The sequence below is a fragment of the Cricetulus griseus genome, chromosome 5, assembly GCF_003668045.3.
Source record: "Cricetulus griseus strain 17A/GY chromosome 5, alternate assembly CriGri-PICRH-1.0, whole genome shotgun sequence".
Classification (NCBI taxonomy): domain Eukaryota; kingdom Metazoa; phylum Chordata; class Mammalia; order Rodentia; family Cricetidae; genus Cricetulus; species Cricetulus griseus.
The window spans coordinates 57,019,304-57,044,075 of record NC_048598.1 but is presented as its reverse complement, the minus strand read 5'-3'; the positions used below and the strand labels follow the sequence as shown (position 1 = coordinate 57,044,075).

The 24,772-nt window shown below is 53.2% G+C and overlaps 1 protein-coding gene across 1 annotated transcript; it reads right to left on the bottom strand.

Moving 5' to 3' along the window:
• Positions 1 to 779: 779 nt before the first annotated feature.
• Cdk18 (cyclin dependent kinase 18) lies at positions 780 to 24,772 on the bottom strand. Its single transcript, XM_027417646.2, has 16 exons — positions 24,522 to 24,772; positions 9,475 to 9,628; positions 9,191 to 9,270; positions 8,608 to 8,733; positions 7,262 to 7,318; positions 6,394 to 6,508; positions 6,138 to 6,232; positions 5,801 to 5,863; positions 4,963 to 5,086; positions 4,700 to 4,820; positions 4,026 to 4,123; positions 3,728 to 3,833; positions 3,579 to 3,621; positions 2,945 to 3,035; positions 2,608 to 2,685; positions 780 to 2,050 (listed from the first exon to the last, which is right to left on the bottom strand). The coding sequence occupies exons 2-16, from the start codon at positions 9,590 to 9,592 to the stop codon at positions 2,016 to 2,018; spliced, it is 1,350 nt and encodes a 449-aa protein (XP_027273447.1). The 5' UTR covers positions 9,593 to 9,628; positions 24,522 to 24,772; the 3' UTR covers positions 780 to 2,015.

Here is a 24,772-nt window from a genome sequence, read left to right as displayed (position 1 = left end):
AAGCCACAAAACAGCTAAGGCGAGGAAGCATGCCTTAGGGCTTGGCATTCTACATGGTCTTGGAACAAATCTGAGCAGTGGGTTAGAAAACAGCTGGATTCTTAGCACTGAAGATCTGTGTGACAGGAAGGACAGCCATATACAAGGGAGGCATTTGCGAGCAGCTGGAAGTGGGTTCAAGAAGTTCTCTCTCTCTCTCTCTCTCTCTCTCTCTCTCTCTCTCACACACACACACACACACACACACACACACACACACACACACACACACACACACGGAGGGAGCAAAGGAGGGAGGGGGATCCATTTGTCTGTGCTTCTTTAGTGCTAGGGTTAAAGATTTACACCATTACCTGGTCCAATTCTCTATTATCTTTGTGCCCTCCCATCTCAAGAAGTCAAGGAGCCACGCAGTGTTGACAAAGATGAGTGATCCATGGAAAGGAGACCCCATGCCGCTCCTCAGGATTCATTCTGGGCTATCCTCACAGGCACACCCTGAGCCAAGGGCAGGACACAGATGGCCAGGCTGTGCATTTTCTGTTTCACCCATGACTCTTGGGGTGCCTTACCAGAGTTGAAATGTAGCAGGGAAGGCACCAAAATGCTCCCTCCCCGCAGCCTAGGGCAGGTCCAGAGATGTACACACAGCAAACTCTCCTCATTGGTTTGTTATGTCTGTATAGCAAGCCCAGACACTTATGTGTCTTTGGTCCTCTGGCTTTGGTATTGTTCTATTAACCCCCTTTTCTGAATGAGACTGCTCACTGCTTTCTGTACAGCATGAATTAAATATATTCTCTGTCTTTGCTCTGAGTCACAGGACATTCACAGTCAGTGGGGAAGGGGGTCAGGGAGAACCCAGGTTCCAAGGGGTTGGGATGGGGGTGGGGCCTGTGGAGAAAACATGGGCTTGACCTCCCCTTGGCCTTTGCCCTTCAAGTTCAGCCAAGTCTTGGGGAGACCCTGGAACATGAGAGGGGTGCTGAGGAAGGGTACCTTTCCAGGTTAGACTACGGTGCCAGCACCCTTACTCTCTGGAGGCTGGTGCCAGGGTCAGGTAGACAGGAAGGAGGCGGGGCATGGGGGAGAGCTGCCACCAGCCCCAAAGAGCCAAGGCCACCTTGGTACCAGTGTCAGGGTGACCTTTCGTATCTAGGTGCCAGCCTCAGGACCTTGAGACAGGGTTGACTTATCATCCCTCAGGGCTGATAACACCCATGCGAGTGGCTTAGGGGGAAAGGGACACAGGCCAAAGCTTCAAGAACAGTGTGCGCACTCTACCACCTGCCAGTTTAAGGCAACCCTTTCCAGACTGGGGGATGGGTAGGGGGATGGCTGAGGCGGCAGGAGCACACAGCTGGGAGGACCAGACCACTTCCAGGTGCAGTTGGGCAGGGGCAGCATGCTGGTGCTTTTTAGCCTTGGTTCAAGCCAGAGTGTGCAAGGGCTTCTGGCATTGAGGGGCAAAAGCATGTTGGGGATGGTGACTAGAGGGGGTACTATTTTTTTTTTTTGGATGCTCCAGGGATGTCTGCCTTTGAGTGGGGTTAGCACATACATCGGCACAATTCCAGGGCCCCAGTGCCTTGTTCCTGGAATATTCCTTGTTCTTGGAGGGAATGAAGGTAAAGCGAATGTCCAAAGGTTAAGAAAGGGGCTGTCAAGCTGATGAGCCAGGCAAGCCCAGGGTCCCCAAGTTCCCCCTGCACTCCAGCTGGGAAAGGGTCCCATGTCCCTCTTTGGCCCTCACTTCCTCTCAGGGAAGCAGCTCATGCCCCATCCCACAGTGGGTGACAAAGGGGTTGGTGTCCAGGTAGAGGCCATCACAGAGGTGTGTGGCAAGCAAGGAAAGGAAGCAACTGCTACCACCAGGGCTGCTAAGTGGTCCTCCAAATTGGCCACAGGCGTTCATTGTTCAGCCCTCTGATGGCCACACAGGCCCCATATTTCCTGAACTCATTCATGTTCCGTGTGGCCTCTTGTCCCTTGAGTTGCAGCAGGGTGGACGCAGCTCAGAAGATGCTCTGCCGCCGGTTCTTCCCCCGCCCTGGAGAACGGACGGGGACAGCAAATAATGGGGGGATAGGAAAGGGACTAAAGGGACGCTTGTCCTTCACACGCTCTGATCCAGTGAGCAAGGGCATGCACTTGGATTCAAGTCTCTGTTGCTTGTGAGCTGTGTGAAATTGAGACTTAACTTCTAGAGGCCTCAGTTTCACTGAAGTGGAGAACATTCTAGTGCCAGCTCCATGAGGTGTTTTAAAGATTATATGAGACAAAGCATGAGAACTGCTCTCAGTCCAAGACCATTGGCTGTGCTAGGGCCAAAGTTTGGACTGGCCAGGAGCTCAGGGTCTTCATAGAGAGCACTCCTGGGACAGGGTACACCTTGCCAGGGTTACTGTAAAAGGCAGTGTTCCATTTGGGTGGAGATGGGTGAGGGAGGAACTTCCCATAAGGTATTATGGGGAGGGGGTGTTGACTCCCTATCCTAAGGGTAGACTGCTGGGACCATCTCTTTCTTAAAGGAGCCCCCCACCCTGGGGAAGGGTGGTCTACTTGGCTACTTCTAGCAAAGGGTATAGGGAGAGCATATGGCCCTACCTGGGTGCTGGAAGGCCAGGCCACGATAGCCTGGGTCCTTTTGGAGCTGGATCTCTTTCAGGGAGAAGATGGAGGCAGCTGGGCAAGAGAAAAGGGTAGGGGAGGCCTCAGTGGAGTCATTCTGCTTGTTCCTGTACCTACTCTCCCCACTTCCACTGAATCTACAGAGCCAAGGCACCCTCCAGTAAAGACTCAGTTCTCCAAAGGAAAACTGTGAAGGAGAAGCCATGTGTTCAAGACCATTTGCCTGGACTCAAGGGTCCAGCCTCTGTTATAGCCCCCACCTGTATTTGCCGCCCTCCTTGTTCTGGCTTTCCCTCATCCCTTGGACACTTACTGTCATCAAGCTGGTGTATACGCTCTCCCAGAGACTGGAAGTAGGGGTGACTTAGGGCTGCCTCTGCTGACATGCGACTCTTGGATTCGTACTGAAAGGCACAGGGTAGGCTCTTGGCCCCTGATGGAGAACCTTCTAGAAAATGGGACTCCTACCCTAAGTTAGATGACCAAGGTGGAAGAAGCCCTCATCTGGCCCAAATCAGGCAACCTCAGGTCTTAGGATACCAGGTTTCAGACGCCAGAGGAAACCTGAAATGGGGCTACAAGGGAGAGTGGCTGCTTTTTGGGATGGGCACACAGGAGAAGGCCATGGCAGTCATCACCTGAGAGAGTATCGGCGCTATTTGCAGATAGCATGTTAACTACCCTTTATCCTGTGCTTGCTCCCAGGTGGGTGCTGCGCCATCCCCATAATCTTGGTGTATCCCCAGCATCTTCTAAGGATGGACTGATACCCGACATGCAGTTGAGAAAACTGAGCCTCCCATCTTCAGGAAGTGCCCAACCAGGCCTTAGGTGCCAAGCACAGAGATTAGTGTCCCTCCTGGGCTTTGGAGTCACAGGTAGTATCTGAGCTCCCAGCCTGGCTTTCTTTAGTTGTCTCTCCCTGGGTAGGATGGGAGGAAACTCACCAGGAGGAGGCTGGTCAGGAGGTTGATGCCTTCAGTATCCAACCTGCAAGGAGGAGGCGCTGGCACAGGCGCAGCCAGGGGCAGGCTGGGGACCCGAACCTCTGGGAGGGAGATCACAGTGCGGGGAGAGGGGCCTGGCAAGGGACTACCTGGGAGCGTGGCTGAGCAGCGGCTGTGGCAGGTACCGGGGGAAGTTGTAGGCTCGAAACTCAGGGAGGGACATCACACCCGGCCACGTCTCTTCGGTAGGAGTCCCTGGGAACACAGGACCGGTAAGAAGCATGAGTGAGGGGACAAGGCTGATATGGCGAGGGTGCAACGTTGAAGGAGACAGCAAAGAGTAGCCAAAGCTAGCTGGTCTCCACCCAACCCAGTCCTCCGTGCTCCTGAGTGGACAGAATTCTGGCGCCCCCTGGAGGCAAGGTGGGGGTACAGAAGGAAACTAACCCAGGAGACGGAAGATGAGGTGCAATTCTTCCTTGACGGTAGAGCCTGGAAAGAGGGGCTTCCCGGTAGCCATCTCATACAGGATGCAGCCCACGCCCCTGGGGAAGCAAGGGCAGCGGTGAGATCAGGAAGCACGACAACCCCTCATAAGGCTTCTGTGTGAGGGACCCAATGGCATCCTAACAAGTCTGAGAGGTCACATCTGGGACTTGAAAGGCTCCTAGAACCAACCAGACTCCCACTATGGTCCCTCTCTGTGAGCCCTGGGTCCCCTTAACTCTGCTAGGCAGAAAGGCAAGTGGATTTTCTCACTCCCTGGGGAAGCCTTGGGCTTGGCCAGAAACCTGTGCTGACTTTCAAGGTGAGCTGATTTTCATTTTACACTAAATTATACATTTGCCAATTTTTAACAATAAAATGGTATGTCTCTCCCAAGATGTTCCGAGGGAAGACTCATCTACCCTCTGGCAATTCCCACCTCCACCCCTGGGGAAGCATGTCAGAAGTACAGCATTCGAGGGTCTGGAAGCTCGGAGGGCCTGATGCAGTTCAGACTCAATTTGCTAGCGGCAGCACAGCAGGGATCAGCGGAACTCTGAACAAGGTCAGGGACTTCCTGGACAGGGTCTAAGGATGTGGACAGTCTATCCAACTCCCCTCTACTGCTCACTCACCACATGTCAATGGGGGTGGAGTACTCTGTGGATCCCAGCAGCACATCTGGGGGCCTGTACCAGAGGGTCACCACTTCATTGGAATACGTCTTTGTGGGCACTGATTTGGCCCGGGCCAGGCCTACGAACAGACATGTCGCTGAACCTCCACTAAAGGGTCCTGAAGAGCCAGGTATTCAGGCATCCCTCAGAGGCCCTACATCCTGAGGAGGCTGTGCACGCCAGGGGTCAGACCCACATGCCAACCCTGACACCAGCCTCACCAAAGTCAGCCAGCTTCAGCTCGCCCCTCTCATTGATGAGTAGGTTCTGGGGCTTCAGGTCCCGGTGAAGGATCTTGCGGCGGTGGCAGTAGGCCAGGCCCCGGAGCAGCTGGAACATGAAAATCTGGAGAAGAGAGAAAAGGACCAGGTCCCATGTGGGAGGCTCTACACCTCTGCCTCGGCCTGGAGAGGAATGGGGGTTCCTCTCCACAAGTCTCTAGGAAGACTCACTGTAGGGGAAGCTGTAGCCACGCCTTCTTAGGGGCTAGCTACTTTTCCCTATTAAATACCCTTATATTTCTACCTGACTCCGTATTGATAATTGCCTACTATAACTCACTGGTTCTGTTGGCTACACTGCAGGCCACCTGGGACCTGTGCACACCAGGGAATCACACATGGAGACGAGGCCAGGCATGGAGAGGAGGCAGTGAGTGTGAGGGGCTGGCGAGGTCTCTAGATGTGAAACAGGGGAGCACAGTGAATAGGGGTCCCATCGGTGGGCTTGTATGTGCTTGGCTACTAATCACTAGAGCTGGTCATTCACCCTCCTCAATTCTCAGAAGCCCCCTTCAAGCAGGCAGGTAACTCAGGCTTAGTGTTCAGAATTAAGAGAGAGACAGAGATCTGTATCGGTAGCTAGACAGAAGTGGAGTGTAAGCCTGTTCTTGGCTGGGGTGCTCAGAATGGCTTCTAGACTAGCCGACTGGCTTCTCCCTCCTTCCTGCATTTGAAGCTCTGAGCAACCTCAGCAGCTGGAGGCAAGAGGAGCATCCCACACTGGGCTTGGTGACAGAGGAGTACTGCCATGTGATGTCCCTACCTTAGAGGCCCTCACCTTCACATTGTGCATGCTCATGAGGTTTCCACAGTGGTCTAGATACTGTTTCAGGTCACTGTCCTGGAACAGACAGTCAGGTTCAGTCCTGCCCCCTGCCTGGCCAGTGGTCCAAACCCAGGCTGGAAAGAAGCCCTCTTCAGTCAGGGCCCATGCCTGATGGCAGTGCAGGGCCCGGGCTCTGAACCCTTGGCCCACTTCCACCTGGGGACTTAATTGGCAAACAAAGGCTTGGGTCCTTCCCTTGCCCCATCCCTCCTAGGCCCTCACTCCCTCTCTTCCCTTCCCCATTTCACCCCCCACAGGGGAAGAGGCTGCCAGCCCCAGCCCAGCTCACCAGGTACTCAAACACCAGGGTGAGGGACCGATCTGTGTGAATGAGGTCATGCAGGGTCACGATATTGGCGTGTTTCAGGTCCTTCAGCAGAGACACTGGGGGAGACAGGCCCACCTGGGTCCCAAGGCCCACCAATGCCTCCCACTATCCTTTCCTGGGCTCCATCCAGCAATGGCCCTCCACCCAGGCTCCCACCAGGTGAGGGTTGTTGAGACCACCCTCCCAGAGGCCCAGGATGCAGACCCAGACATTGTACCCTCTCGAATAGCAGTACAGGGCGCCCCCTCCTCATGCTCCAGACGGATCTCCTTCAGGGCCACGAGGTTCTCTGTCAGCTTGCTGCGGCCCTTGAATACGGTGGCATAGGTACCCTGGGACAGAGTACCACTGGTCAGCCCCAGGAGTACTGCTCTCTTCCCAGCTCTACCCCTTATTGTTTCTGCCTGGTTAGGATTCAAGATGGGTGCCCTATTCCCTCTCCAAATTCTGGTTGTTCCAAAGTCTGCTTTCTCTTAGTGTATCTCCATCAACTCCCTGGCAGGAACAGACTGCCCATCCCTCTGTTCCGATACTGGCTGCCCCTCTGTTATTGTAACGTAGCCTTGCTCTTACATCACAGTGATATGGCTCTTAAGAGACAGGGCCCTCTTCCCCTTTATAAATATATACCCACTCCAGGCCACAAAGCCTGCCACACTCATGCAGAAGCAGTTGAGTAACAGTGTCCTCGCTGTGTGCCAGACACCAGGAACTTATACACTAGCTTCCTCTGGCACTCTGCAATCCCCCCAACAGTAAAATAATTACTTTCATGCTTCGATAGAGAACGAAACTGAGGCAAGAAGAGAGGCCATGGATGGGTAAGTCATGGGGCTAGCAAATGACAGAACTGGGGTTCAAATCTAGGCCATAACTACTTGAAAGGGGGAAAAGACTAGATTCTGTCCAGAGACCTCTGCCCTCTAGGCCTCATTCAAGATCAGGGGACATGTAAACAGTTGCCGGAGGCTAGGCCGGGCTGCGTGGCCAAGACAGTATGACTCTGAGGGTCAGGAGCTGTGAGGGGCAGAACGAAGCCAAAACTATCCTACCTGCTGTCTGGGGAGAACGACGCGGTCTCTTACCTCTCCAAGTTTGTCCAGTTTCACATAAGTTTCCAGTTTCCCAAAACCGATATCTGACTGGAAAGCAGACAGGAGACTGTGAGAGACGAAGCCGCAGCGTCTTTCTAGTCCATGTTCCCTCAGGAGGGAGGGAAGTGAGACACCCCCATTGTACAGAGAGGATCCAAGGCTACGAGCTCAAGGGAAGACGGTCAAAGCCTCCTTTTTCTTCTCCCCTTCATCCTTATGAGAGCTGAAGGACCTGCTTCAATGGGGGCTTCTTCCTCCATGAGTTGGAGATAGACACACTGAGCTGCATTGCCTCTCTGCCTGCCTGGCTCTCTTACTCAATAGGTTACTGACTCTGGAGGGGGGAGGTCTGTCATTCTCCACTAGGTGGAGTTAACTTCAGACCCCTTTCCAAGTCTCTCATCAGTTCATCTCTTCTAGCTCAGGACAGGACATGTATTAATAAGACAGAGAGCTCTGAGACCCATTCACCAAGCAGCTCCTTGGATCTCCTCACAGGAAGCTGGGACCTGGAGGAATGTGATGGGTTAGTTCTGATGGGTTAGTCTTTTTGTTTGTTTCTTTGTTGTTGTTTTATTGGGAAGGTCTTCGTTTTTATTAAGCATCACATAAGGTATGTGTGCTATATAACCGATTTCATGGCCTTCTAGCAGGAACAGATGGCCATAGCTGAGTCTGTTTGTTTGTTTTTCTCATCAGCCAGGAAAATGCTTCCTTATCCAATGTTCTTAAAGCCCCTGAACACACCGTAGTGACTAGCTCCACAGATGGGCCTATCTCTTTCCATCAAAGACCACTGGTGAGGAAGGGGCAATTCTTTGGTCTTTGTTCCCATCAGTGCATGAGTGAACTTGTGGTGTACACAATGGCTATTTGGGGATAACTAAGCTCATGCCCACGACGGTGAGGCCAGGGAGAGTCATGAACTATGTCTCTACACAGTGAAACACAACCTGAACCCTATCTGACTCATGGTTTTGTTTTTTTAAGACACAGTATACCCTTGGGTGTCTGGAACTATGTAGCACAGGCTGGCCTTGAATTCTTGGCACTCCTTCTGCATCAGTTTCCCAAGGAATGCTGGGAGTACAGACACGAGTCACAACACTGGTTTATTGGTCTTAATCTGGGAGACCCTGGGTCCTACTTAGCTCCATACCAGTTGTGTCGTTGACATAGGGAGACTATTTATTGGAATCTGCATAGGCCAGCAGGTGGCGCCAGAGGCATGGGAATCTTTCTGGAAACCACTCTAGGCCTCAGCTGGTCATCCCAGTTTGAGCTCTTCCCATACTGGTGTCTTGCACTCAGCAAAACCTGACCCTCTTTGGACTCACCAGGGAGGCACGACGGGACATTCTGGTGAGTGGCTTGGGCAGCCCTGGGCTCTCCAGCTGTAGCTTCTGCAGGAATTCCTGGGGCAGGCGGATATCCATGGGCAAAGAGAGCCTCTTGTTGAGGTCCTGATGTGGCAGATGGGAGGGAAACACCATGTTGGCCCTAGGAGGCCCTTGCCTCTCCCTTTGGATTTATCTGTACATATAGAGCAGGACCAAGCCAGTCTGTGACCTCAGGCTCACAGCTACTGGAAATGTATACATATGTGAACCCACAAGGATTACGGTGTGATCTTTAGGAGGTTCCTTCCCCTCTCTGGGCCACAGTAGCACTGACTGTAGAACATAAATCTCATCCTCTCACAATGCAATTTTGTAAGCACATTTTTCCTATAATTGGCACAGGTGCATGGGTCATAAGAACAGTCAAGCTGTCTGGCCAGGAATGTTCTAGCACTTGGCATATATTCTCACGCAATTCCCACAACAACCTATTCCGATTTGAGCCCTCAGTGACTGGATCTATAGGAACCACCCTGCTGTGGATGTGCCTGCCCTTTGAAGCCTGGAGGGGCACCCTCACCTCCATGGAGAAGCGGCGCTGGCTCTGCCGTTGCGGATACTGCATGCCCGGGGACAGCTGCCCGGGCTCGTCCCCACCATCTGTGGGGGAGAACATGCTTGGTTTCAGCCCACAGGACTGAGTGGCATGTCTGAGTGGGACAGGTGTCAGTTCCTACCTCTCCCACTCTGCCGTCTGTCGACAGCCCAGGGCACCCCACCCCCATCTCCCTAATATTTCCAGGCGGCTAGTCAGCAGGGCTCACAGGAATCTGGTGGGAAAGAGTGAGGTGGCCTGACCCTCACCCTCATTCCTCTGGGTGTGGAGCTGGTTGAACTGCTCAGTGAACTCAGCCAAGGATTCCTCAATGGTCTCTGGGCGGGGCACGGACAGGGAAAGCCTTCGCTTGAAGTTCTTCATCATGTTCGTGATCAGCAGGGCTCTGTTGTCTTGTGGGTCCTGGGCAGAGATGAGAGGACAAGGCAGTGTGGTCACTCTGGATCCAGGGGAGCCAGGCTCTGCACATGGCACACGTTAGGTCATCCTGACCAAGCACCTCAGATCTAACCCTGATCCTTTCTCCAGTGACTCTCAGCTACCTTCTGTCCATGAATGCTCCCTCCCCTGCCATCACAGTATCCATGGGTATCACTACTGGTTTGCAAGAGGCCACTCCAGACATTCAGCCTTCAGCTGGGGTGTCTGGAGATCTCTGACACAGAATCCTGGGACTAGATGGCCCTCAGGCCATTGGCTCTTTCTGAAAGATCCTAACTGGTTGGTGCCCACTTGTCAATAGGTTTCGATCTCCGTGAGACCGGAAATGGATACTAGAATGTGCCCTCTCTCATCCTGGACCCTTAGGAAGGAGATCAAGCAAGCGAGAGCAAGTGCATGTCCCAGCCCAATCCCTGCTCCAGCTGCAGTGGGCAAGTCAGGAGCAGCACGGGAAACTCAGGCAGCCCAGGAAAAGGGAAGCCTGAGCTGCTTGCCCTTCCCTCTCCTCAGATCTCAGAGCAGGCCTGGATACCCTGGTCTGAGGATACAGTGTGGCAGGAGCTGCCCTGTTCTATTGCCCTCTAAGTTCTGGTCTGCAGATGGCATCACCAATGCTACTGCTGCTTCCCACATTGTGGATGCTCTGTTCCCTCCCTCCCTCCCTCCCTCCCTCCCTCCCTCCCTCCTTCCCTCCCTTCTTTATATCTCTTTTTAAATCACTGTGTATATTCTGCCTGGCCTGGAACTCATATAGACCATACTGGCCTTGAACTCACAGAGATCCATCTGCCTCAGCCTCCTGGGTGCTGGGATAAAAGTCATGTACAACCATGCTTTGCCCACAGCCCCCACTCTCCACAGGCTTCATAAGCTCCATTTGCAGCCATGTTGCCCTATTGGGCCCCATACTGCCTTCAGTTACAGTGGGGCTGCAGGTATCAGAGGCTGGCTACACAACCCCCCTTAGCCCCCCTCCCTGTCCTGGAAGGCATCAGGAGAGTCAACCCTGTTTGGGAGGGGCCATCTGCACTCCTCTCTGGGCCTACTTATAACCCACTTCTGTAGGATGCTCAGGCCTGTGGCTGGCCAGCACCCAGTTGCCAAGGCAACCAGGCCCCTCCTGAATCCTCCTGGTTTAAAGGATTATGGGTCAGTACCATGTTTGCTTTGCTTAACGATCACATCCTCTGTCCTCTGTGAGCCTGGAAAAGGTCTTCTCCCTGGCACTCCATGCTCCTGGCTGCCCCTACCACAACTGAGCTGGGCCTGTGTCTTTCCATGCAGAAAGCTCTGGCCTGCACTGCCATTGAGACCTCCTCTGCTGAGAAGCTGGCAGACCAAGTCGGTTCAGGATGGCACACTACCAGCAGAGCATCTCTTGCATACAGCACGGTGCTGGGCACTAGCTTACAGTAGCTAAGCAAGATCCCTGCTCCCAAGGGACCCAGGCTGATGACAGCACACTGCTGAGGCTCTTCTCAGCTTCCTTGCCTTGCCCATGCAGGTCCACCAAGGATTCCTCCCACTTATGGCCCAGGCCTGTATGACATCACAGGCCTACCTTCTGCAGAGGACAGCCACCCTGCTACATGCTCCTGTGTGTGGAATCTAGCTGAAAGGACCTACAGAGGCTCTGTGATGGTAACAGGACAGACAGGCTCCAGTGACAAGGAGACTCAAGACACGCCCTGCCTGGTAACTCCCGTTCCCAGCAAGACCAGAGGGCAGCAATCACTCCATGTACACGCCCACTGCTGTCCAGATGAATGCTGGGGTGACCGAGGGACATCAGAGCACATTCTTAGTATGAGCCTCTGGAACTGGGACCTGGGGAAATGCCTGGGATTGAACCCAGAGTCTTGCAAATGGGAGGAAAGGAAAATGCCTCCACCTGCTCCTTTAGGGTTTCTTAAAAATTTGTGTCAATGTCTCTCTCCTCTCTCTCTCTCTCTCTCTCTCTCTCTCTCTCTCTCTCTCTCTCTCTCTGTGTGTGTGTGTGTGTGTGTGTGTGTGTGTGTGTGTGTGTGTGTACCACCACAGCTATCTGAGGGGACATGGGGCATGTGGCCAAGGCTGTTCATAGGATGCAGGGGACACATGCAGTTGGCTGTTCAGGATTTCAGCTCTATCAAGAGGAACCAGCTCTGTCTGAAAACAGCTCTCCCATGAAGCCATCCTGCAATGTGGGCTTATGGATGGTATGATGGGTTGCTGGCTTGGGGAATCTCCCAGTAGCTACCATGATTTACACCCTGGCTTTTGTTCAGGGCGGGTAATTTCTTCAAGACAAGGATCAAGCCAAAATCCCATCTGCTCTTTCTAGGGTTCAGTTGGGAGTAAAGAGCCAATCGCTGCTCTAGGATGGAGTGGAGGGCAGAACAGAGAGGAAAAGCTGGCAATGTGAAATGGAATTCTAGGATGAAGGCTTGACCTGAGCAGTGTGTCAGACGACTGCATAGCAATAGCAACCAGCTGTTCTCTTTGCTGGAGAAGCAGCCAAGAGGAAATGGCTGTCACTACAGCATGAGGAATGGAGGTCAGACGTAAGGATGGACTTCCTGATGATGACATGGGAGCAGGCAGCAGGAATGGTGACCAGAGCAGAGACTGGCTACTTCTCTCTGCAAGGGACAATTAGAGCATTGAACCCAATAGGGTCTTGGGTGTGACAGGGCAGTCGGGGCAGTGAATGGTTTGTTGTTCCCCAGCTCAAGACACAAGATGCTCTGTCACTCTTGCCTTGGGAGAATCAGCTCCTTAGATTTGGGGGCAATGGGGGAAGGGAGACAGGAAAAGGGCCTGTCACCTTGGTGCTGTCTGCCCCTCGTCCCCAACTAGGGACAGAAAGGCCCAGTGTGACCCAGCCTGAGGCCCGCCCAGGGCCAGGCACAGTGTGGCCTTTGTCCCCAGGCCAAAGAGCCATCTGGGTCTGTCCCGTGCCGCTGGTGCCAGGGGAAGAGAAGTGTGGTGTAGGGGGTGACATCCAGCAGGGTGGCATGGGGGAGCCTGCCAGCCTGCCTCCTGCCTCCTGTCCAGGTAAGCCTCCTTGTCTCCTGGGCACACAGCAGCTGCCAGCACTTCCTGTTGGTGCAAGAGACAAGGGTGTCGCAGGGGAAGGGAGGAGGAGCCAGACCTGGAGGAAAGGGGGGCTTTGCTAGGGACTACCAGTACACTGTGACAAAGGCCAGGGGGAAGCCAGTGAGGAAGGGGAAGGTGCTTCAGTCAGCACCCACAGACAGCAAGAAGGGACTGACCTGCTCAAATTGAGGCAGCAATTTCCTGGTTGTCAAGTGCATGACAGTGACCACATTACTCCTCCCTTCTAGCTGAGGTCCTCCCCAGTCCTGTCCCCTCCCTGAGCCACCTCAGTCAACAGTTAGTCAAGCACTCTACCACAGAGCCACACTCTAGCCTGGCCCTGTGCAGCCTCTGATGGGGTAAGGAGATAAACACAGGAAAACATGCTGGGTTGTAGATGGCAACAAGTGCAACCAAGGAAAATCGGGAGGAAGGAGCGATAGGGGAAGAGATGTGAGTTTTTAAAAGGGGATCAGAAGGACTCCCTGGGGCTGGAGAGGTGGCTCAACGGTTAAGAGGACTGGCTACTCTTCCAGAGGACCTTGGGTTCAATTCCCAGCACACACATGGGACCTCACAACTGTAACTCTAGTTCTAGGGGATCCAACACCCTCACACAGACATACGTGTAGGTAATACACCAGTGCACATAAAATAAAAATAGATTATTAAAATGAAGGGCTCCTTAGGAAGGCGAAGTCTCAGAAGTAGTTCAGAGTAGAATGTAAGGGGAGCAGGGTGGCGGGGCAGGGACAAAGGTCCTGAGGCTGACCTGAGTGCTAGCCTTTGGGCAGTCCTGGGGAGACCAGGGGGATGCAGAGCAGGGAATCTTGGTGTACGAGAGGGTGTGAGCAGACGAGGGGCAAGGACCCACTGATGTCTGAATGGACTCCCTCTGACAGTTAGGCTAATAACAGACTGTACATAAGCAAGCAGCCCTGTCAGGTGGCTCCAGTAGAGATCCGAGTGAAAGACAGAGGACTGGACCCGACATGGCAGCAGTGGAGGAAGGAAGTAGTGTCTGTTTGGGGGGGGGGCATGTGTGGAAAGACCAGGAGTTGGATGGAGCGGGTATGTTTTGATATCAGATGACCTCTGAATGGAGAGGCTGGACGAGGGAGCATCACCCAGGTAGCATCAGCACAGACCATGGTGGTTTTCAGTGCTGATTCCTCCTAACCACACAGCCCCACCCACTGTCTCCCCAATGGCCCAGGCACCAGCAGGGAAGAGGGCAGACTCTGGGGCAAGCCTTTCAGTACACTGGAAGAGTAGACACTGAAGGAGGCAGGCCTCCTCCTCAAACAACTCTGCAGGTCACACAGGACAGGGCCAGTGCAAAGCAGGGGCAGGTCTTACACCTCTCTTGAGAGGAAGCAAGCTCCACACAGTAGCTCAGGCCAGCTATAGAGGGCCATAGTCCACCAGCCTGCTGTCCCCAGCCCAGGACAACCTCAGATACCTCCTATCCCTGTCCTGAGCTTGGGACCCTGGCCAGGAGAACATGGAGGCTGCGGAGGTTGGCAGAACACACAGGGCACTAGAGCAGCCAAGAGCAGGGGTGATCATCACTTCCTAACTTCAGAGGCCAGCCCTGAGAATCCATCAATGAACTCCTTCCAGGCACTCCAGGGGCTCCCACCTGGACAGGACTGCAGTTACCCAGCTTGCACCAAGCACTGGCAGGATTTGGGCTTTCCTTACTGGTCTCCTGGCTTACCAGCCCTGCTCAATAGGGCTCTGCCTCTAGCAGGCTTTGCACATGTACTTTGGGTCTCTTGGGTCTTCAGTTTTGTTAACCCCAACCCAGGACAGCTAGGTGCCCTGCCTCCATTGGGGCCTGACTTACTGCTTGTCCTCACACCAGGGCACTGTGGTTCCTGTGTTTTGCTGGCACCAGACAGCAGGCATGTGTGGACACCTACTGGGTTTGTGGCATTGTGGGGGTTAGGCTTTGTTTTGGCGTCAGTCTCTGGGCCTAAGACTAGAGGCTGAAAGATAAAATGATGGGCTGCTGAAGACCAAGAGGATCTGACCCTCAGTCCCAAAGGCAGAGCAACAACTGGAGGCCTGCTGACACCCTCTGCTCCCCTGCCCTGTCCCTATCTCAGACACCTAGCCACTGTGTGCCTCGGAGGAATTTCAAAGAACTAGAGGCAACAGCTGACCAAGTTTGCAGACGTCATAAGCAGGGCCTCAAACGCATTCACCTTCAGGGAAAGCTGTACTTCAGGGAGTTGGCAGATCCCATCACCCTCTGCCCGCCACCTGACCCTGCTGGAGGATGAAGCACAGGGAGGAAGCTGGCAACAGAAGCAGCCGGAACCCGCCTCACTGACACCCTGTCCCAGCTGGATGAGAAAGGCTGTGAGTCTGGGTCCTTCAGGGTGGCCAGAGCTGAGGAGGACAGACAGGCCCGCAGTCATTGTGCCAAGGAACAGATGTCGCGGACAGTGACTGAACTCAGAGAACATTCCTACAGATTCTGGAGTGCAGGAAACAGAAGGCCTTCTGGGGCCAAGCTGGGCAAAACCTAGAGGAAGCCAGGTCAGGAGGCTCTGGGTTGAGCTCTGGGCCCTGCAACATTTTTTGTCTGGCTTTGGTGCCGGATGCAGTGTCTCATTCTGACCAGAAAGATCCTATGGTGAGAGCCACATGCCATGAGCCCTACTCGCCAAAGTTCTCCATCTGGGTCAAAGAAAGAATGTACATATCCCGGCAGTGCGAACTGGAAGGTACCCTGCGTCTTAGTCTGCCTGCAAGCAGAGGTAATTTCTAGCCTCTAATCCAACCGTGATGAGCACACATACTCCACGTCAGCATGTTTCCAACACGACACTCTGACATACTGAAAATCCCTCAAGTGAGCACAGCCTTTATAGGACGCACAAACTCCAAGGTCTAGCACACAGGACTCTGGTGTCTGGATCCCTTGCTGCCTCCTCCTCCACTTTTGTTTTTGAGACAGGGTCTCTCTATGTAGTCCCGGAGTTCATTATGTAGACCATGCTAGCCTCAAACTCACAGAGATCCTCCTGCCTCTGCCTCCCGAGAGCTAGGGTCAAAGGTGTGAGCTGCCACATGCAGCCCTGTTGTCTTTCTTGACAGTCGGCTCTCAGCCCTTCCAGGTGGGTCCTGATTGGTTGACTGCCCTTGCCACACCCACACCCCACTGCTCTGCACACAGCACCCTTCTGGAATGTCCTTCCTCATTTCCTGCCTGGCACCTCCTGGGGAAGCTACACATGGGCACACCTCCTTCCTTCAGGTGAAATGAGAGACTTTCTCCTGCCGACATGGAGCCACCTGCACGTACTCAGAGCTAGGCCTGATGTCATTCAGGGCAAGAACAGGGCCTTCTTTACTCGCTCGCCTTACACACAGCTATGCCTAGATTCAGTAGGTCCTCAGAAGGAAGTGACTGAGGAGCCCACTGAGCTCCCAAGTCCCAGCAGCTTCAAGCGTTCTTCTTAGACATACAAAACGTTAGACTCCTCAAGGACAAAGATGTACCATGGTCAACTGTGAGCTCCAAGACCCACTGTTACATGCAGTCAGGGCCTGGTGTCCTTCCTACCTCTTTCAGGCAGCCAGAGGCCAGTTTCTAGATTTGTCTTCCCCTTGGTAGGGTCACAGGAGGGCACAGGCGGATCAATCTGGCCCTGCTCTCTCGTTGGGTACCCTTCAACAAGCTGTACAGCCCTCCCCCCAACACTGGACTCCTTGGCTCTCTTTGGTTTGAGAGGGAACTGGATTACAGTGATAAGTGGATCAGGGACCAGAGGAGAGCCAGTTACTCATCCTTCAGACCCACGTCAAGTGTGACCTCTCCCCCCAGTGCCGCTGACATCTCCTCCAGCCTGGGACTTTGGGGTCCCCAGCCATATCATTCTGGCACACCTGGCAGGGCACCTGACTGGGAAGAGTAGCTGTCTGCTCCTTCACTTCCATTACTTGCCTGTGTATAGACAAGGGCTGGGGCTAACTCACCACACCCCCATGATCGTGGTCTGCCCAAAGCCACCAGTGAAGATGCAAAGGCTGGGCTCATGGCTTCCATTATGCCCTAGCCCTCCTCATCTGCATCTATGGCAGTGGAGATGGGAGGTGGGGCAGAAGGGACAGCTTCCTGGCCAGTAGAAGTTCTCACAGGAAGTCACAGAGCATCAAATCTGGAGGCATTCCCATGAGGGCGGACAGTGAAAAGAACCAAATGCATCTGGCCGCTTCCAGGGCTGTGGGTTGGTGCTGGTGCTGTCCTGGGGCCTCTTCTTAGACTTCCATCTCTTACAGGCAGGCTATACCAGAGGCTCACAGGGCAGGCTCCTATTAGGCACAGACCTGGCTCCAACCCCACTCTTAGCCCTCCATGTAGACACCACATCAACCCTCTTGATGTCCCCTCTGTCCCCTCTGGCTTCTTGGAGCTCGGGGATCTTTGCACATATAGAATGCAATAGCTTTTTCTTTTAAGGAAGGGATGAGGGATACTTGGTTAAGGTCTGCCTGTAATTTTCAAAGAGGTTCTGGGATTTCCTGGTTATGAGTTAGGACAAGCTGCTTTCTCTCCGTTGTCAGCTCTGGGCCTGGTAGACAGAACAAATCATCCATCTGGGCTGACAAGGCCTTCCTCAATCTTTCCCTTGGCAAAACCACTCCCAAACTCAACTGAAATGCCACTTCCCTGAGAAGCAGTCAATACATGACCACACCATGGCCTGAGCAGGGAGAGGGCAGGCCCAGCCTGCATCTCCCATCTCCTCTGCTCCCACTCAGAGCTCTCTTCATCCTCTCCTGTTTCTCTTGGCCCTGCACCTTAAAGATCTCACTCAGATGCACCCCCCCCCACCGCTACAAATCTGTGACCCAGCAATCCTGGGTATATACCCGAAGGAAGGGGAATCTGTCTAAAGAGCCATGTCACTGCAGCGTTACTCTCAGCGCCCACGATATACGACAGCCAAGTATCCAGGGCACATGCGTGGATTTTAAATTAGGGAATGCTACTCAAATGTTAGGAAGGAAATCTTGTCGCTTATGCCATGGATGAATCAAGTGGATACAATTTTTTTTTTTCAGTGCAATAAGACGAGACACAGAGGCAAACAGAAAGCTGCTCTTATAGAAGCGGACAGTAGAACGGTGGGTACCAGGGGCTGGGGCAGAAAGATGGCAGGAGAGGGGAGAACCAGTAGGAGAGTTGGAGTGAGAGGAAGTAAACCCTGCTGTTGTGCACAGAATGGAGACTAGAACTAGCTAGAAAAGGCTTTGAGAGCATTCCCACCACAAAATAATGATAATGCCCAGATTTTATCACCATGCGATGGATATATGTAACAAAACACCACACTGTGTCCTCAAAATAAGCCTAATTCTTATTAGGCAATTAAAAATAAATCAGTGTATTTTTTTTAATTCAAATTCTGCAACCTTATCTGGGATTTTCTTTAAATCCTACAGGAACAGCTTTGCGGTCCGTCCATCGTCCCCCACCCCCCACCCCCGCCCTCTACATCTGCAACACCTTCACAACAAACAGCAGAAATATAGGACAGCAAGTTCAGACCCTTTCTGTCTTCCTTGGTAGCCCATCACATCTCACGTTTTGTCTCCATGCCTAACTTTAGCACAGAACTGCAGGGGTTTTAAACGCTAGTGTCCCGGGGGATCTCAGAGTCCCATAAGCAGGGAGTGTGTATATAAGGGAATTTCCTGGCTTCTTTTAACCGCAGTCCTATTTATTCTCCACCCCACCAGCCTGGCCCACACTAACCCCCTAGCCACATTCTGATGGGTCACTCTCTTCTAATGCCCCTTGTTCCCATCAGAACAACAGTGTGTCACCCCACAAACACTACCAGGCTCTGCTGACTGGCCCAGGCTTTGGGTAACTATGCTGCCCTCTCTCCTTCTTGAACTCCACATGGCCTTCCCTTGGGACTGGCCCAGGGGACCACCCTGACCTGGGCCCATTTCCTGCTCCTCCATGCCTCCTCCAGAGAGCCTCTGGGTGGCCCTGGCTGCTCTACTGTTCTGTAAATATCCCTGTCAGTGTCACTCACCAGCCAGGGCACAGGCCCCTGGAGGGCTCCTTCTGCTTCCTGGGTTCACATGGGTTCCTCTCCCATGCTTTGTGCTGCTTGGTCTCAATGACAACTCAGCCTCCTGGGTCTCCTCCATTTCTTCCCCTCCCCCTTCCCCACCCCATGTCTAGTGAACTCACTTCCTCACCTGTCCCTGAATGACAGCACATGGCCAAGTTCCCTCTTTGGCCCTTTGCTCTTCCCCTCTACAATAGATTTCCTGGGTGATCTCATCCTCTCCTGGGGTGGAAACCACAACCCCCGTGCTGGTGACTCTCAGACCCACAGCTCCAGGCCCCCCAAGCCCTGGGCCTCCGCACGCAAGGACCAGCTATCTACCAGGAACCTCTGACGGAATGTCTCCCATGAGTCCAGTTTGAGAGGCATTTTCAAGTAAAAAGGGCAGCTGTGTACAACCTGGGGAAGCTGCAAGTCAGGGTACAGACACGTCACCCCCTCATGTACATATAAACACCATCATGGCAGATGTAAAGCAGGCAATTGGTCAAAATGCCATCAGTGGTCACCTGGGTTCTAGAGCTGTGGGTTCCTCATCTGCATCTTCTAACATTTCCACACTGAACACTTACCGCTTACCTAGTACGAAAACAGCAATACCTTTTTGTAAATAAAAAGTATTTTTAGCTTGAGACGCCAGAATGATTTAGTGCAAGGCCCAGAGAACAGCATGATGACTCTGAGCAAGGTCAGCAAGCTTTTTCTGTAAAAAGTCAGCCAGCCACTATCCCCAGGCTTGTGGGCTATGCTCTCTGCTGCAGCCATGCAAACCACCCTTGTGTTTTAGGAAATTTTTACTTAAAGACACTAAGACTCAATTTTACAAATTAAGTGCCATAAAATATTTCCCAACCATTGTATGTATGTAGGTATGTGTATATACATACCTACCTACCTACCTACATACATATATATCTTAGGCCTGAAGTGGTGTGCTTACCTATAATTCTAGCACTCATGGATGAGAGACAGGAGGATTGCCACAAGTTCGAGGACAACCTGGTCTACACAGCAAGTTCCAGGTCAGCCAGGGCTACATAGCAAGACACTGTCTTAAAAAGTCAAAACAGACCTACAGACATAGTTCAGTGGGCAAAGTTCTTGCCTAGCTTGCATGAGGCCCTGGGTTCAATCCCAGTACACATAAACTATAAATGGTAACAAATGCAAAGAGAAAGGAGAATTAGAATTTCAAGTTGTTCTCGGCTATATAGGGAGTTCTAGGCCAGCATGGGAATACATAAAGCCTTGACTCAAAAAAATAAAAAAATAAAAAAATAAAAAAATAAAAAAAATAAAAACCATTTTCAGTTCATAGACCATTCAAAAACAGGTAAGATTTGAAAGGAGTCGTAGCTCACAGGCCCTGCCCTTGAGCATCCAATGCCTATGTCTCATTTGGTTCTGCATCCACTTCTTTGGTAACACTTTTCCTTCTGCCTGACTAGAGGGTGAATCCTCCTCTATTTTGCTTGCCCCTGTGAGCCATGGCAAGGACTGGGTACCCAGACCTCAGTGGAGAGAAGTTTCTAGGCTATGAAGTTTGGAAGGTCGAAAGGCTAAGACAGCTGACTGGCAAAAGATGATGGCATAAGACAGGGGGCTTGATGAAGCATAGAAATCCCTGGCCTGTGTTTCTATGTCACAAACAAGATAGTTATCTGTCCAAGGCTCTTCACAGTGATGGAGCAGAGTTGAGCCCAGAAGTAAGCTTGTGACGTAGAGTTCAATGTCCTTTCTGCTCCCCACAGCTACTGGGTACCATTGTCAAGGAAGCCAGCAGCCCCCTCTGTTTGCCTTGCTTGGTGATGAAGCTTCATGAGAGAATCAGCCCAGCATACGGCACCTAGCTCAAATGCAACACTTAGATCAGGGGGAGGCTCTGTGACCTCCTGGCCGGCCATACCTAGTCTGGAGACCCCCGCCCTCCACCCACACACCTGATTCCAGGAGTGAATCCCACCAGCACATGGAAAAGATGGCTATGTCCCTTAGATCTATTTATCCTGCAAGAGTTTCCTTTGCTGGGTGGCTGGTACCAGGGGAGAGAAGGGGCTCCCCAGACAGAAGAGGGAGTGATGTAAAGTGTGTAGGCAGAAATCAGTGGGAGCTCTCAGGATTTCCTGTGATAATAAGATAGAGCAGGTACTCAGAGCGAGGAGAGGAACACTGTCAGAGAATGCTCTCTCGACTTTGGGGGCTGGGTCCTGTGTCCCCGCCACAGAGGTCCTGCCTTTAGAAAAGATTCAGGTGCAGGCCCAGCAACTCCGTGAACCATCACTCCCCAGTAATGGCATCAGGTGAGGCAAGAAGCTGAGGCACAGGGAAGACAACAAACACATCACTGCAATCCTCACAACTGCATAAACCACTGTAAATCAGGAGGCTGAAGTTTGTGGGGGAGCAGACTGCTTGCCCAAAGGCTGCCAGCCACTGAGTGGCAGGGGCGGATCTTATACCAAGCTTCAGCTTGAACCAGCGGCCAGCAAGAGACATACACATGTAAACAGTGAAAGAACAAGTCAACCCGCTGTTGTTTCCAGGGAAGACCAGCTACTGGTGGGAGGACATGAGTTCAAATCTCCAGCATCTATGGAAAAGCCATACACAACAGAGCAGGCTTATAACCTCATTATCAGGCAGCAGAAACAGGTGAATGGAAGGACAGGTGGCTGGCCAGTCAGCCTGACCATGATGGGGAGCTCCATTCTGACATCAATCTCTGTCCCAAACACATTTAAAAAAAAAAAAAAAAAAAACAGGGTCAGCTTGGCATGATGGCGTGCACATTTAGTCCCAGCATTTAGGAGGCAGAGGTAGGCAGATATCTGTGATTCTGAGGCCAGCCTTGTCTACGGAGTGAGTTTGAGGACATCCAGGGCTATGTAGAGACTCTGTCTCAAAGGGGGATTCAGTATATCCTGGATGTGCATATGCCCAGGGTGTGTATCGCCACGGTCCCTTCCAAAGTTTGGGACAATGTCTTCCATGGCAGAGTCTCCTGACTTACCAGGGTCCTGCCTGCTGTCGGGCACCTTTGTGACCCTTTTCAGTTCAAAGCCAAAACTCAGACCTGCCACCCAAACCCACCTCCTCAGCAGACAGGGCCTTGGGAATATCAGGAGCAGATATGTCCTGTGGGCAGTAGGTTAGGCTGAAATGGGCCACATCCTCTCTTCTTCACCCTGCTCCTATGCCACAAGTTAGTTCCTACCAGGCCTGGCCACCAGCCCTAGAGTGATCCTGGGCTTCTGGCCACCTGAGAGCTGCAGAGTGTGTGCGTACACGTGTGTGCGTATCCCTGGTTGTAGGAGCCAGGGCTAACTTTGGTGTGTTCCTACCCTCTGAGATGGGAAAGGGCCTGCTCAGCAGCAAGTGCCCAGAGAGCGAAGGTGAAGGGTCCAGGGAAGGAGGGAGAAAGGGTTACTGGGGGACATAGCCCAGGGAAAGAAATGTGACTGATTCCCAAAGGAGTGAAGCTAAGCAGGTAGGTCTGGAACTCAGCCAGCCAGTCCCTCGTGGACAGTAGAGCAGAACAGGGCTGCAAATAATTAAGTGCCAGGAAAGGGTCTTCTCTCCCCAGGAGCAGGGCCCTGTTAAAGAGCTGCAGTCCTGCAGTTCCATACCTACCTGACCCAATGGACAGAGTGCTGGCCCTTCCTGGCATGTTTCCACTAAGCTCCCCGACTCTCTTATAGAGAGCGCTCCTCCAACCTAAAGGGAGCAAAACTTCTAGCTAAGGCCTTGGCTCGATGGGGCTTCATGGTCTTCTGCTCTAGTGTCAGCCCCAGGGCATCACTGAGAAATTGCCTTTCCCAATCCTTACCATACACTAACTATCACCTCCACTCCATGTGTTAGCTCACACAGTTCACATAATGGCCCTCCCTGTCAGAAACACAGGGGCAGGAGTGTTATCTCCACACAGTTCAGGAGTTTGCTGGGAGCCGCAGAATCAACAGCAGCAGGACATGGGTTCCAGTAATGGTTTAGGTTTGGCCATCCTTCTTCCCCTTCAGGTCCCAAACTCAGTTAGGAAAAGGCAAGGGGGACAGAAGGGGAGGCTAGAGTCAGAAGATACAAGCCGGTCTCTGAGAGCAGGATAGAGTAACTCACAGAGAACGCACAGTCTATAGAGAAACACAGCCCAGGGCAGGGTTTCCCTTCCTGCACAATCCCAGACCAGGAATCTACTTGCTTCTCAGATCTTGTCCCTCTGGTAAAGCCTCATTCTGCCTGGCACAGGACAGGGGAGCCTGATCACTGAGAGAACTACCCTAATCCTTCCTTGCTGAGGGTTCCAGCATAGGCTGAGCACCCGCCCAGGTGAAGCAGGGGTTGAGAGCAGGCTTGGGGTCAGCAAAAGTAGACTGATCACACCTCTACATCGCCTTGGGCATATTCATCCCAGGGGCTGTTCCCTGGCTAGTGAAATGGTGATAATAACACTCATGAAATACCATGCGACACCTTGCTTGGCACACAGCAGGCACTGGAGACAGAAGCTTGGCTGGGGTAAAGGAAACCTCTCTCTGGGTCTTTCACGATGCAGCTCAAGCTGCTTGTTGGCCACACCCCAGAAGATATCCCAGGCCCAAGGCACGAAAAGGACAAGAGTTCTCCAGGGTGCAAGGGTTTGGCTCCCCCAGCACCCTACCCCACCTCACTGTGTGCTATGTGTTTATGCTGAATCTCTCATCTGATATGGTGGGGGCCACAAACCACAGCTGGGTAGGCTGGGGAAGGTTGTTGAGCTCTGAGCTGGGATGGGAAAGCCGGGCAGACAGCAGCAGCCTGAGCGCATAAGGTTCCGAGAACTGCCTCTGTTCCACAGTTCTACCCCTGCTCCCATGAAAGGCTTATCGAGAAATCAATGAGGTCGCCGGGGCCTGGAGGGGTGCTGACCCCTCAGCAGAGAAAAACAACCACAAGGCCTGCAGAAGCCACAGGTCTGTCCCGCAACGGGGTGGAACCGAGCCTCTGACTGTTTAGAGTCCTGTTTGTGTCCTCCAAACACTGCAGTCAAGCTACGACTTCCGAGCCCAGGTCTTCTGAGCCCAAACCATTCATCCATCCTCCTTTTCCACAGTGTATCAGCCGCTGTCCGTAGCTCAAGAAGAGGGGAGGGTCATTGCCTCACTGGACTTCCCCAAGAGGGAAGCGACACGTTCCCTAGCGACCCCAGTCACCACGCAGCCAACGCTGGGAGCTACAGGCTTCATCTGTCCTCGATTTTCCCCGGGTCTCTGGCCTACCGCCCACAGCCTTTGGAGCTGGAAAGTTCACTAAAACCCAGAAAGCCCTCCAAGGAGGCAATCCGGCCCTACACTCTTGGGTCCCTTCGTTATCCGGGACTCCTGACCCTTGTCCTTCCCATAAGGAAGACACTTAGCGTCTGGCTTGCGCCTGGGTGAGAACTTTTGCTTCTGTAGGGTTCCGACGGAGCCCAGGGCCAAAGGGAGTCCCCGATCAAGAGTCCCCGCGGGGCACGCTTTCTGCCTCAGCACCTGGAACTTGGGAGTGGCTCTCCCAGGGCATCCTTCAAGTCCCCCCACCCCCCCCAAACACAAGCGCGCCCGGCTATCGCCCATCGCCCACAGCAGCTCAGGAATTTTGATCGAATCTCTCTCTCCAGCGCAAAGGCAGACGGTCCCTTTAAGGGCCGCCCGGCTTACCTTTGCTCAGCTTGCCCGGCGCGGTGCCCCTCTCCGGCCGCCGCGGACTCCGCGCGTGTCCCGGTCGCGGCGAGCCGGCTCCCGCCCGCCTCGGCCGCGCTGCTAAGGCTGGGTGCCCTGCCCCGCGCCCCACACCCTGCCGGGGTCCCTACTCGGGACCCTGGCTCTTTCCGGCTCTAGAAAGGTGAGCAGTTCCCCCCAAAGAAGCTGCAACCTGAGCTGCGGGAGGAGGGAGAAGGGAGGGGTGCAGG